General features: G+C 44.5%; 1 protein-coding gene across 1 annotated transcript in view; it reads right to left on the bottom strand.

Moving 5' to 3' along the window:
* LOC126184353 (uncharacterized) overlaps positions 1-9,748 on the bottom strand; it is a 496,186-nt gene extending 486,438 nt beyond the window's left edge. Inside the window, exon 1 of the mRNA XM_049926732.1 lies at positions 9,714-9,748. Coding sequence (XP_049782689.1) covers positions 9,714-9,748 — 35 coding nt within the window. The remainder of the gene's footprint in view (positions 1-9,713) is intronic.
* Positions 9,749-13,428: the final 3,680 nt, after the last annotated feature.

Here is a 13,428-nt window from a genome sequence, read left to right as displayed (position 1 = left end):
GGTAACTCACGACTATAACAGCATGTATTTAAAGCAAACCTCCCTTACGCGACTGACGTGAAATTTGAACGGATATTATCTTTCAGATGTAGAAACACGTATACCAACTTTGGTTTATATCGCACAACAACTTTTTGGTATTTCAGTTTTTTTCCGTATTCACGAGGACAGCCGATGAGCCCAAAAACAAAACAGGATAGCAGTGCGTGTTAAGGCTCCGCTACTGGCAGAGGAGAGTGCGTCCGTTTCGGATCGAATCCGGCTGCTGCCTAACCGACGAGAGTCGGTGTGCGGCCAGCCTGGATGTGGTTTTTAGGGGGTGTTCCACGTCCCAATTCGTGAATACCAAGCTGTCACGCATGTCTCCCCTCAGTTATACCATTCGTAGGGATTCAGAAACATTTCACTGACTTTCACATGGATAACCCTACATAAAAGCAGTCTGAGAACACATATTGTGTCCTAGGGTGTAATGAGGTGGTGACACGAAGGAGATCTGCGTGCCCCTTAAACTAATCATGCCAAATCCGCCAATAACCGAACCGACGCTGCACCGATGAGGGACAAAGGCTCAAAAAAAGAAGAACATAGCTGCTTATGGCTAGTGCTGCAGGTATCAGCTTATTGTCTTAGCATTGCAAGATTATTTAGATATCTGTTCCCAACTGTGTAAGTTTTTAACTTAAAATGGGCTAGTTTTTGAAGTTTTCCTCATTGGGAATGCCGAAACAAATTGGTTTTATCAATTTTCTTACATTTTCAATATTATTCATTCATTGCTACAACTCAGCGTTATTGAGACTCATAGATATCGCTGACTCATTTGAACGCGTAGTGTCTATTGTTTCAGACATATATGAAAGAACAGACACTACGAATTCTTATAATTGATTCACCTAGATGGGCAATGGATACAGCTTCTTTAGTGTGGATGCACAAGTACACCTGATCTCCTGTGGGAATTCATGAAGGAAATGGACAGGGACTCCTTATAGGTGGCACTTGGTGGTAATGTGAATCGGCTCTGAGGTGTGCAGAGATAGTCCACGCAGTTGCGATAATACAGGTCCGAGATGGCGCAGTGGTTAACGCCCCTGCGTAATAAGCAGACGATCTTGAGTTCGAATTCCGGTCCGGTACACATTTCCACTCGTCGCCGCTGATTCCGTGTAATGTCCCGATGCAGCTGACATCAGTAATCCCTTCCTTTCCCTTTCTTCCCCCCTCCTCCATCACTTTACATACATTATGTGATCAAAAGTATCCGGACACGCCCAAAAATATACTTCTTCAAATTAAGTGCACTGTGCTGCCACCTACTGCCAGGTACTTCATATCAGCGACCTCAGTAGTCATTAGACATCGTGAGAGAGCAGAATGGGGCCCTCTGCGGAACTCACAGACTTCGAACGTGGTCAGGCGACTGGGTGTCACTTGTGTCATACGTCTGTGCCCGAGCTTTTCAAACTTCTACACATCCTTAGGTCCACTGTTTTCGATGTGATAGTGAAGTGGAAACGTGAAGGAATACGTACAGCACAAAGGCGTACATGCCGACCTCGTCTGTTGACTGACAGAGACCGCCGACAGTTGAAGAAGGTCGTACTGTGTAATAGGCAGTCATCTATCCACACCATCACACAGGAACTCCACACACTGCATCAGGATCCACTGCAAGTACTGTGACAGGCGGGAGGTGAGAAAACTTGAATTTCATGGTCGAGTGGTTGTCCATAAGCCACACATCACGCCGGTAAATGCCAAACGAAGCTTTGCTTGGAGTAAGGAGCGTAAAAATTGGACGATTGAACAGTGGAAACAAGTTGTGTGGTGTGACGCATCATAGTACACAATGTGGTGATCCAATAGCAGGGTGTGGGTATGGCAAATGCCCGGTGAAAGTCATCTGCTAGCGTGTGTAGTGCCTACAGTAAGATTCGGAGGCGGTGGTGTTATGGTGTAGTCGTGTTTTTCATGGAGGGGGCTTGCACACCTTGTTGTTTTGCGTGGCACTATCACAGCGCAGTTCTTCATTGATGTTTCAAGCACCTTCTTGCTTCCCGTTGTTGAAGAGCAATTCGGGGATCGCGATTGCATCTTTCAACACGATCGAGCACCTGTCCATAATGCACGGCCTGCGGCGGAGTGGTTACACGACAGTAACATCCTGTAATGAACTGGCCTGCACAGAGTCCTGACCTGAAACTGATATAACACCTCTGGGACGTTTTGGAACGCCGACTTCATGTCAGGCCTTACGAAGCGACAGCGATTCCTTATGCTTGCGAGAATGGAAGCTGCCATCAAGGCTAAGAGTGGGCCAACGCCATATTGAATTACAGCATTACCGATGAAGGGCGACACGAACTTGTTAGTCATTTTCATGCAGGTGTCCAGATACTTTTGATCACATGGTGTATCGGTGACTCCCCACACTGTGAGCAATAAGTAGACGACAGTGCGGTGTCAGTCATATTTAGAAGTCTTGGTAATGCGATAAATGTAAAGGGGTGTTACAATTAAACTTTTACTACTTGAGCCAATGCAGAAAGAAAACTATTTACCGTATTTGTACCCAACTTTATATGGATTCGTGTATAGACTGCGTGCTGCAGGATTTGCGTTGTTAGTAGTGTCCTGTCATGACTTGACGTTAGGAGTATTGGGGCAACTTGTGTACTATTCCAAAGTACTGTTATCCAAGGTGACTGAGATGACGCCATCCAAGATGGTGGTGATGACGTCATCCAAGATGGCGTATTTTGGCGGGAAGTTTGAATTTTGGCGGGAAAGTGCCACGCCCCCCCCTCCCCCAGAATAACGGCGGGAAGTTCAGATTCCAACATGATACTACGTCACACCAAGAAAAATGGCAGGAAAAATGGACATGGCTTTATTATGTAACCAATTTCAAGCATATGTGTTCGCCACTGTGTCTGGACTCCAACTGACTTAGTTCATATTGTCGCCACCAGAGAGCGCCACCGTGATGTCAGATCATGACGCAAGTACCGTTATTCAAGATGGCTGCGCACAGTGTATCCAACACGTGGTGTAAGATTGGACACTTGGCCTACCTCCACTAACCTAACCCCTCCGCAATAAAAATCGTTCGAAGTTGAAATTCCAACATGATAATGCGGCACACCTACGATAATGGCCCGAAGAAAGGACTTTTCTTTATTATTTAACGAATTTTAGGCAAATGTGTTCGCCACTGAGTCTGGAATGGAACTGCCTTAGTTCATATCGGTGCCAGCAGAGGCGCTCTCCTGATGTCAGATGATGATGCAAGTACCGTCATTCAAGATGGTTGCACCTGATGTATCTACAACGAGCTCCAGAGCTGAAGTGGCTTAGTTTGTATCGTGACCACCAGAGGACGCTACCGTGACGTCGCGTGATGACGCAAGATCATCTGCTCTCTCTCGTGCACATGTGTTATAACCGGACACGCGATGCGCCACCGGCCCGCGGGCGTCCGACCGTTTACGTCACACACCCTCGGCTGCCACCTCCATGCACACGCCGGACATAGTCTTCTGTAGATATGCTAACTAAAGTAAAACCCACATGGCGCATCTAACCTATCAATTACCTAAGTACTTAACTGCATTCCAATTTCAATCATATTAAATAATTCAGTTTACAATTTCAATATTCAATGATCAAATGAGTAGTTCCAAATTTTCCCACTATCAGCGCAGCGTTCATTCATAAACTAGCACCTCCACACCCCACCCCTAGAACGCTGCACCCCTATTGGCCACGTGATTCGACTTCATATAGCTATGAGAAGGTGTTCACTATACTTTCAACTACCTAGTTTCAACTACTTTTCAAGGACCAGACCGCCACCTCTTCCTAGGAACTGGCTCCGAGTTTGAATTCTGGCAGTAAAGAAAGGCCACTTGCGCTTTCCCTACCAACCTAAGAAGTTTTAAAACTGCGTAGAATTTTTTCCGCCTTAAAATTCTGTAAGTGAAGAATTGGCAATATCTTCCAAATAGACCTCATAATTTATGTTACACAACTCTTAAGTGTGTAGAACGCAAAACATTTACAAATGCTACAAAAAAAAAAAAAAGAAAAGGACGGAAACTGCTTATGGTGGTCTCTAGTGTGTATTCCTTAATGTAATTATAAAATCGGTCAGTAAGCTGAAACATCGATCAGAAAACACCGTGTGTTCCTAGGTGCGCTATACTCAAGGTACTACACTCTTCCCTTTAGGTCGAACAAGAGTTTTGTTACCTATCTCTTTTGGGGGTGGAATGCTGCACTGCAGACGGGCACAGGTAAAAATAACGATGCTCATTAAAAGAGGTGTATTGTGTCAAACACAAGGCTTAATTTGAAAAATAAATTTTTGTGCATCAACGTCTGGACCACAGCATTGTACGGAAAGGAATAACAATTGGTTCAATTGGCTCTAAGCATTATGGGACTTAACAGCTGAGGTCATCAGTCACCTAGTCTTAGAACTACTTAAACCTAACTAACGTAAGGGCATCACACACACCCATGCCCGAGGCAGGATTCGAACCTGCGACCGTAGGAGCAGCGCGGTTCCGGACTGAAGCGCCTAGAACCGCTCGGCCACAGCAGCCGGCCGAAAGGAATAACAGTTATCGAAGAGAATCACGGAGTGGTGAAAATTAAATTGAACTGATAAGAAAAAAAAACAAGTTCTTCGCAGAACAAGCGAAGAAAAGAGTATCTGAAAAACTGACTAGAACAAAATGGTTCAAATGGCTCTGAGCACTGTGGGACTCAACTGCTGTGGTCATAAGTCCACTAGAACTTAGAACTACTTAAACCTAACTAACCTAAGGACAGCACACAACACCCAGCCATCACGAGGCAGAGAAAATCCCTGACCCCGCCGGGAATCGAACCCGGGAACCCGGGCGTGGGAAGCGAGAACGCTACCGCACGACCACGAGATGCGGGCTGACTAGAACAAGGCATTGGATTTTAAGACATGTGTTAAGACATCAGGGAATAACTTCCATAGTAGTAATGGGATTCGTAGAGAGCAAAAACTGTGGTGGCAGACAGAGACTGGAATGTATGCAGCTAATATAAGGGGTTTTTGAAAACAAGTGCCTCCGAATTTTTCATGAGAAAACTCTTAAAGCCTTTCAAAATAAACAAACTTTATTAACATTCAACATTTTTATTCTACATGTCTACATACTTATTTCTCAATATGTCACCTTGGCGACGACCACATTTCTCCCAACTAGAGACCCGTTTGTTGAGACCGTCAGTATAGAATGTTTGACTTTACTGACGGAGCCGCAACCTCAGCTCTGCTGGCACCGTTTCATCACTATCAAAGTGAAGTGTTCTGTAAGTGTTAGAACCAGATGAAAATCGGATGTGGCCTGGTCGAAACTGTACGGAGGATGACAAATGACGGGCTTCGGACTGTTGCAGATGTTGCAGCGCTCGTAATGTGGTCTGACATTGTCATACTGGAGGAGAGAGTACTCCATGTGTGAACGAACTCTCCGAATTCGAAACTCGATTGCAGCACGCTGTTTCTCACGCAACGACATACATTGTCCAGTCACATTAATGTGACCGCCTGTCAGAACGTGAATAAACACCTTTTGCAGCGCGGACCTCTGGGAGACGTGCAGGAAGAGAATCAATGGGGTTTTGGAAGGTACCGATAGGGAAATGGAGCCATGCCATCCACAATGACGTGGCCAGCTGCGCAATGTTTCTCGGCTGGGGATCCATGGCACGAATAGCCCTATCAACGTAATCCCACAGATTCTCCATTGGTTGTAAATCCGGGAAGTTTGGAGGCCATCCTGGTGCTCGTCGAACCACTGCTCTGATGAGTTCATCAACACGATTCCGATGAGTCTCGTCGGTTGCCATACGCCGTCGTCCGCCCCCATCTCTGTGACACTTGTTGAGGTTAGCACCACCGTTACTTTCATTACTGGAACGAACAAGCTAACGTCGCACACTAACGATGTTAATAAAATCCTCATCATACACAGCTTTCATTCTTCAATGGATTCCAGTCGAAGGTACGTTATTTGCGGTTAGAAATTCGATTACAGCACGCTGTTTCTCACTCTACGACATAGTGACGTTACACACGGCCATGTTACACGCTACAATTCGGAGCCCTCTAGAGGCAGAGGGTTGCAGCCTGCGTCAGATGAATGATAAAGTCGGCCAAGTAATACGCGTGTCATGTAATACCTCAATCGGTATTCAGAACAGTACAAAAAAATTCGGAGGCATTATTTTCCGGCACGCTCTCGTAATTGACGATGTTGGGTGTAATGATACTCTGTGATTACGAGATAACATGGAAGATGAAGTCGTGGCTGGCCGCAGCAAAACTGTCAAAAGACTGATGACCGCTAACAGTGTCTGAAAATTTCTATGGGTCTCTTTAAAATAAGTTTTTTAAGATGGAAATTTTCTTTCTGACTCCTCTTTCTATTATTAATTCCTCGCAATTGAGTCAATTTTTCAATGCACTAAATAATAATATTACTGGATATCTTGAATATGGTGAGGACACCAGCAGTTCTAGAGCTTTCCGTGTCGTGTCAGTCTCATTTCGCGTGAAACAGAATCAGTACAACAATATTCCGATGTTGAGTTGTTGTCTTCCTCTGCACGCATTCTACAAATAATCGTTCAGTTTCCTTTTTCATTACTTTGTCTTTAAAAGGAACCATTTCATTTTGAATAATATCAGTTCTAGGTGTGTTTCCAATTGTCATACTGCGAACGGCCTTATGATTCATCTCTCTAAGTACACAAACCCTAAACGAAATCTCTAAATATTTAACAAGTTTCTCAAAGTTGGTATTACCATGTAATATGCGATCGTAACTGACGGAATGTGATGTCTACGCAGTGCTTGTGTCTGCACTGTTTTTCTTCATGTTTTTAAAATTTTCATATTGTTCTCATAAATCATTTTCTGTTGTACCTACTCAAGTCGTCTAGAAGACATTTTCGATGAGATATATTTAATTATGCGTAGTCTATTGTCTTCCTGATATCGTTAACTTGAAATTCTCACCTTTCATTTAATATATGGATCGTTTCACGTGAGATTTTCTTTTTTTTGCTTTCTTCGCACCTACAACATTTTTAAGCTGTCTGCATAAGTACCTTTCGTAAATAATTTCCCGTTTCATTGTGTCAGTGTAGGTAACACTCTCTAAGATGTTGATCTTGTTGCTTAATTTTTATTTTGTGTCGCTCTCTGTTCTTAAATAAGTTCACATAAGCTGCGATTGTGACGTTCTGCCGCATGAATATATTTGTTTCTACTTTTACTCCACAGCTTCATGGCCCGCGTTCAAATGGACCTCAAACTTTGGCTGACATAATACTCTGAATTTCATTTTTAGTTGCAGTTCTTGCCTAGTGCACGTTTCATTTCTTTTCTTCTGGAAAAATATTTAAGGGACAAATCAGTAGATCTCTTGACCGATTCTACTACATTGAAGGGCCAAAGAAACTTGTACACCAGCGTAATATCGTTTGGGGCTCCGCGAGCACGTAGAAGTGCCGCAACATGACGTGGCATGGACTCGACTAATATCTGAAGTAGTGCTGGAGGTAACTGACATCATTAATCCTGCACAGCTGTCCATAAATCCGTAAGAGTACGAGGGAGCGGAGATCTCTTCTGAACAGCACGTTGCAAGGCATCTCAGATATGCTCAAAAGTGTTCATTTCTGGGAAGTTTGGTGGCCAGCGGAAGTGTTTAAACTCAGAAGAGTGTTCCTGGAGCCACTGTGTAGCAATTCTGGACGTGCGGGATGTCGTATTGTCCTGCTGGAATTGCCCAAGTCCGTCGGAATGCACCAAGGACGTCAATGGATAGAGGTGTCACCTGTCAGAATCGTATATAGGCGTATCAGGGGTCCTATATCACTCCAAATTCACACGCCCCAAAGCCTTCACCAGTTTGAACAGTCCCCTGCTGACATGCAGAGTCCATGGATTCATGAGGTTGTCTCCATATCCGTACACGTCCATCCGCTCGATACAATTTGAAACGAGACTCGTTCGACGAAGCACCATGTTTCCAGTCATCAACAGTCCAATGTCGCTGTTGACGGGCCCAGGAGAGGCGTAAAGCTTTGTATTGTGCAGTCATCAAGGTTACGCGAGTGGACCTCAGGCTCCGAAAGCCCACATCGATGATGTTTCGTTGAATGTCTCGCACGCTGGCAGTTGTTGATGGCCCAGCGTTAAAATCTATAGCAATTTGCGGAAGGGTTGCACTTCTGTCACTCTGAACGGCAGTCGTCGTTGACGCCGTTGTTATTTTCCCGGACGCAGCGATGTCGGCGATTTGATGGTTTTCCTGATATTAAAAGTACTCGTGAAATGGTCGTACGGGAAAGTCCCCATTTCATTGCCGCATCGGAGATGCTGTGTCCCGTCGCTCGTGGGCCGACTAAAACACTGCGTTCAAACTAACTTAAATCCTGAGAACCTGGCATTGTAGCAGCACTAACCGATCTAACAACAGCGCCAGACACTTGTTGTCTTATGCAGGCGTTGCCGACTGCAGCGCCGTATGCTGCCTGTTTACATATCTCTGTATTTGAATACACATACCATACCAGTTTCTTTGGCGCTTCAGTATAATATATCTGAAGTTTCTGTTAACATCTCTAAATTTTCCTGCTGTGTAGTTATACTTTGGTTTAGGGCTGACTACTACACTAAAATTTTCCATTGTCATTTTGTAGTAAGGTCTGCTCTCATTTATCAGTTTTTATAATTTTTCTGAGAGATTATGTGGTTGGTTGGTTGTTTGGGAGAAGAGACCAAACAGCGAGGTTATCGGTCATGAGACTATGTGCTTCATTAGAATGTGAGTACTTAGATAAATACAACTGAATGATGTCTCTCGATATTTTGATTTAAAAAAAAAAAAAACAAATCATACTGTTGTATTTGAGCTTCCTTCGATATCTTTAATACTGTATTTTTTCTTTTTCACAATGAGGCTTGCATCTTTTTTTTTTTTTTTTTTGGTCTTTGTTCCTCTTCCATAGAATATATGTGTTGAGTTTAATTTGATTCGTTGTTAATTTTCATAATTTGTCTATATGCATGTTTTACACGGTACTGCATGCTTAATATATTGTTATTAAACTGTACATTGTCCTATGACCATATCGATTTGAAAACATTCGCCCATTACTTGCCTGATTTTGACAACTTTTGAGCACTTATATTGCTGTCACTCTGTCTCATAGTGTAAAATACATTGGTCATGGATGCAGTGAGTGTGAGACTGTATTATTATTGCCTGAGCAGCAACCAGAATTTTAAATAAGAGAAAGAAAAAACGAAGAATACTCCCGTTGTTAACGGCACGACAAGTCTGCTGTAGCGCAGCAGATCACTACGTTTCTGTTATCCTTTCAGTAGATTGTAATAAAATTTAACCCTTGGGATAACGTCATCCACGTCCCGGCATTCATTATAAAGGAATGAGCGGAAGTACGGCTGGCGGAGTACCTCATTAATCGTGTCGGAGGCTTTAAACTAGGTAATACTTGGAACCCTGTTATCTGAATAGTTCTCTCGCAACGAAGTCAACGTTGTTCATCAAGCGGCGCATTAAGCGACAATTTACTGGACCGCGGAACTGGGCGGCTACGCCACGGAGGGCGCTAGACTCAACCCACTGAATTACTGGCGCGCCAGCGGCACGTGGCTTCTTAACCTCATTACGCACGCGCCAAATTCTCTTCCTGCGCCTGCGCCAACGCCAGCGCGCCCCTTAAAACAGCGACTCGATGTAGACAGCGACAGTGCTGGCAGGCTCTCACAAGGCCACTGCGAGCAGCCGCTTCTGTTGAGCGCTGGGTTAGACACGAAACGTCCGTCCATTTCGCTACTGTACTGAAATCTGCATCGCCCCAAGCGATTCGTATCATCCACTCTTGTTTGGTTCCGTAGATTACTTAAATGACGGACTGGTTTCATCATTAAGGTCACGGTCGATAACGTTCCCCATTCCTGTCTGTTTGAGTGAGTTTTTTGTCTCTTCACCACGACGTCGTTAACTGCCTTCTTGTCTTAGTATGATTGTCGTCGGCCGCGGTGAACGAGCGGTTCTAGGCGCTTCAGTCCGGAACCGCGCGACTGCTACGGTCGCATGTTCGAATCCTGCCTCGGGCATGAATGTGTGTGATGCTCTTAGGTTAGTTACCTTTAATTAGTTCTAAGTTCTAGGGGACTGATGACCTCAGATGTTAACTCCCATAGTGCTCACAAGGGGAAGGCCTCAGTCCCGGCCAACCGATTCGGCTCAAATTTGGCAGGTCGCTTTTGTACAATCTAAAACGAAGGAATCTAAGATATTTTGGGTCAACACCCCCGCGGTTTTGAGAAAATCACCCCTAAAGGTTATGATAAGCAATCGACTCAAAATTGGCGGAATCGATAGATAATTGTAAATAGAGAATTTTTCATCATCAGGTATGGGGTCCGCAAACGCATACTTTTCCAGAAATCGAGGTTAGAAATTTTTACAACTGCCGCTTCTGTACCCACATGGTAAACGCTTTTCACCGACAGTACCGATAGCTCAACGGCGAAGGTAACTGACAGGGAGTCGGAGAAATGGAGCGGATGTTCTTCTTTTCGTTTGTATTTTTCCATATCTCACTTGATAGGGATAGGAGGGTTAATAAGGTAAGTAAATCAATAAGGAATAATAAAAATAAGGTAAGCAAATAAATTTCTCAAACCTCTTGGGATAGTAAACAACTAAAATGTTACTCCAGGTCACTTTACAATGGCTCTTCCAGTCACTGTTACGTCTCCTCACTTTTCTTCGAACAACTAGATGGATGGTACTTGTCACATAAACATTCGAAAAAAATATACTCACGGCACCAAGAACATCTAATGAATGCAATCTCTCGACAGCTACACTGTTTCTCCCAAAGAGTCGGCGGAAAACAAACTTGGTTTACATTTAAAAATATGTCTTTTTCGAGAATTAATTTTGATGCGTACTACGCATACGATATCATCACCTGAAAAATCGGTGCTAAAAGTTGGTTATGTATTATGCTGTGAATAGTTATTGTATCCGTGCGGTTGTGCAATACCCGCTGGGTTTCCAGAAGCACACTGGAATTCTGAAGCCTGGAAAAAAAGTTTTTAACCTGGCGATAGAAATAAACATCACACGGCTGGTACACAGGTATGCAGTTTGGCGGTATTGCTTTTACTGTGCACGTCGGCTGACCCTCGCCATGTATAAACATTGTGTCATATATTGCAGTATTAATTTGTCCTCCCCAGGAATCCAATATTAGACAACACTTGTTATCAGAAACGTATGGTTTTAAAACATTCTCAAGAAATGTTCTGTAAATCGCATTCTTCAGTTTCCCGGATTTGGAGCAGGTAATGTAAACATTTTTCAACGAGTCGGTTAAACGAATGACCTCTTCTATAACCCGAGGACCAAATGTAACATTCGTTTCTTGTAAACACAGGAAAACCTTAGGCAACACTTTTCCAGAGGCTGTGATGGCATATTGCGCCGTGTACGAATGTGTTAGTTTGTTTTTAATACCAACTGCGACAAGAGTTCGTTTTTATCCCTTATGCAATAACGTGCGTCGAATGTTCATCCGATACTCGCATCCTGTTTGATCGGCATTGATCATGTAACCACAATTAAAACCGGTCATAAGTGACGCCATTTGAGTGCTGAAAACAGCGGCCACTTTCTGTATATCTTCTATATTTTGTACCTCCTTATGAGAGACGTATTTAGTGACGTGCCTTTGACGAATTTTATACTCCGATTTGAAATTTCTTGCCCAAGATAATGATGCAGCAAATGTAAAATCCTTATTGGCCGTATATTGAAGAGCTGTACCTGCAGCCCACACCTAAAGTTTTCCCGTTGTTACATTCTCGTTACGACAACGAGATTCGACAAATCGGTCGTATGTCCACTTATTTATCGCCTGGTATTTGTCATATATTGTCCCTCCTTTATCAATATCACTTTCCCACAATCTCAAGTCCTTCTTTCTTTTCAGGGCTGTAGTTGCTCCATTCTTTTGCAGTTCCAATTCGGATGTTTCCTGGCTAGCGCTACCGAATTTACTTTTACTTCGAGGGATATAGCGCCGTAGTTCGATCGTTTAGTAACCGGTTCGTAATATACATCGGGAACAGATGAAGCACATATTCCCTGTGACATGGAGATTTCCAAATTGTTATGACCATTTTGCGATTCAATAGTCGGGATATCTTCCACTGAGTCACCTTCTGCTTCCTCTTCATGGTATAGTACTTCAGTATCAACAAAAGTCATTTCGTTCGTCAGCTCCAAAAATCGCTTGACGATAGCCGCTCCGATCAGTCTGGAACGCCGAGCAACAGAACTGTCAGCTTCCGGTAGTGTATTGATAATGCATCTGTCTTGCATCACTTTTACAAACCAAAACACAGTGTCGGTAACTTCCCGCTTTCCATCGTCTGTGACAGGCTCCCAACTACACTCCTGGAAATTGAAATAAGAACACCGTGAATTCATTGTCCCAGGAAGGGGAAGCTTTATTGACACATTCCTGGGGTCAGATACATCACATGATCACACTGACAGAACCACAGGCACATAGACACAGGCAACAGAGCATGCACAATGTCGGCACTAGTACAGTGTATATCCACCTTTCGCAGCAATGCAGGCTGCTATTCGCCCATGGAGACGATCGTAGAGATGCTGGATGTAGTCCTGTGGAACGGCTTGCCATGCCATTTCCACCTGGCGCCTCAGTTGGACCAGCGTTCGTGCTGGACGTGCAGTCCGCGTGAGACGACGCTTCATCCAGTCCCAAACATGCTCAATGGGGGACAGATCCGGAGATCTTGCTGGCCAGGGTAGTTGACTTACACCTTCTAGAGCACGTTGGGTGGCACGGGATACATGCGGACGTGCATTGTCCTGTTGGAACAGCAAGTTCCCTTGCCGGTCTAGGAATGGTAGAACGATGGGTTCGATGACGGTTTGGATGTACCGTGCACTATTCAGTGTCCCCTCGACGATCACCAGTGGTGTACGGCCAGTGTAGGAGATCGCTCCCCACACCATGATGCCGGGTGTTGGCCCTGTGTGCCTCGGTCGTATGCAGTCCTGATTGTGGCGCTCACCTGCACGGCGCCAAACACGCATACGACCATCATTGGCACCAAGGCAGAAGCGACTCTCATCGCTGAAGACGACACGTCTCCATTCGTCCCTCCATTCACGCCTGTCGCGACACCACTGGAGGCGGGCTGCACGATGTTGGGGCGTGAGCGGAAGACGGCCTAACGGTGTGCGGGACCGTAGCCCAGCTTCATGGAGACGGTTGCGAATGGTCCTCGTCGATACC

This window comes from Schistocerca cancellata, chromosome 4 (genome assembly GCF_023864275.1).
Source record: "Schistocerca cancellata isolate TAMUIC-IGC-003103 chromosome 4, iqSchCanc2.1, whole genome shotgun sequence".
Lineage (NCBI taxonomy): Eukaryota > Metazoa > Arthropoda > Insecta > Orthoptera > Acrididae > Schistocerca > Schistocerca cancellata.
The sequence above is the reverse complement of the archived record's forward strand: the minus strand, read 5'-3'. Positions and strand labels throughout refer to the sequence as shown.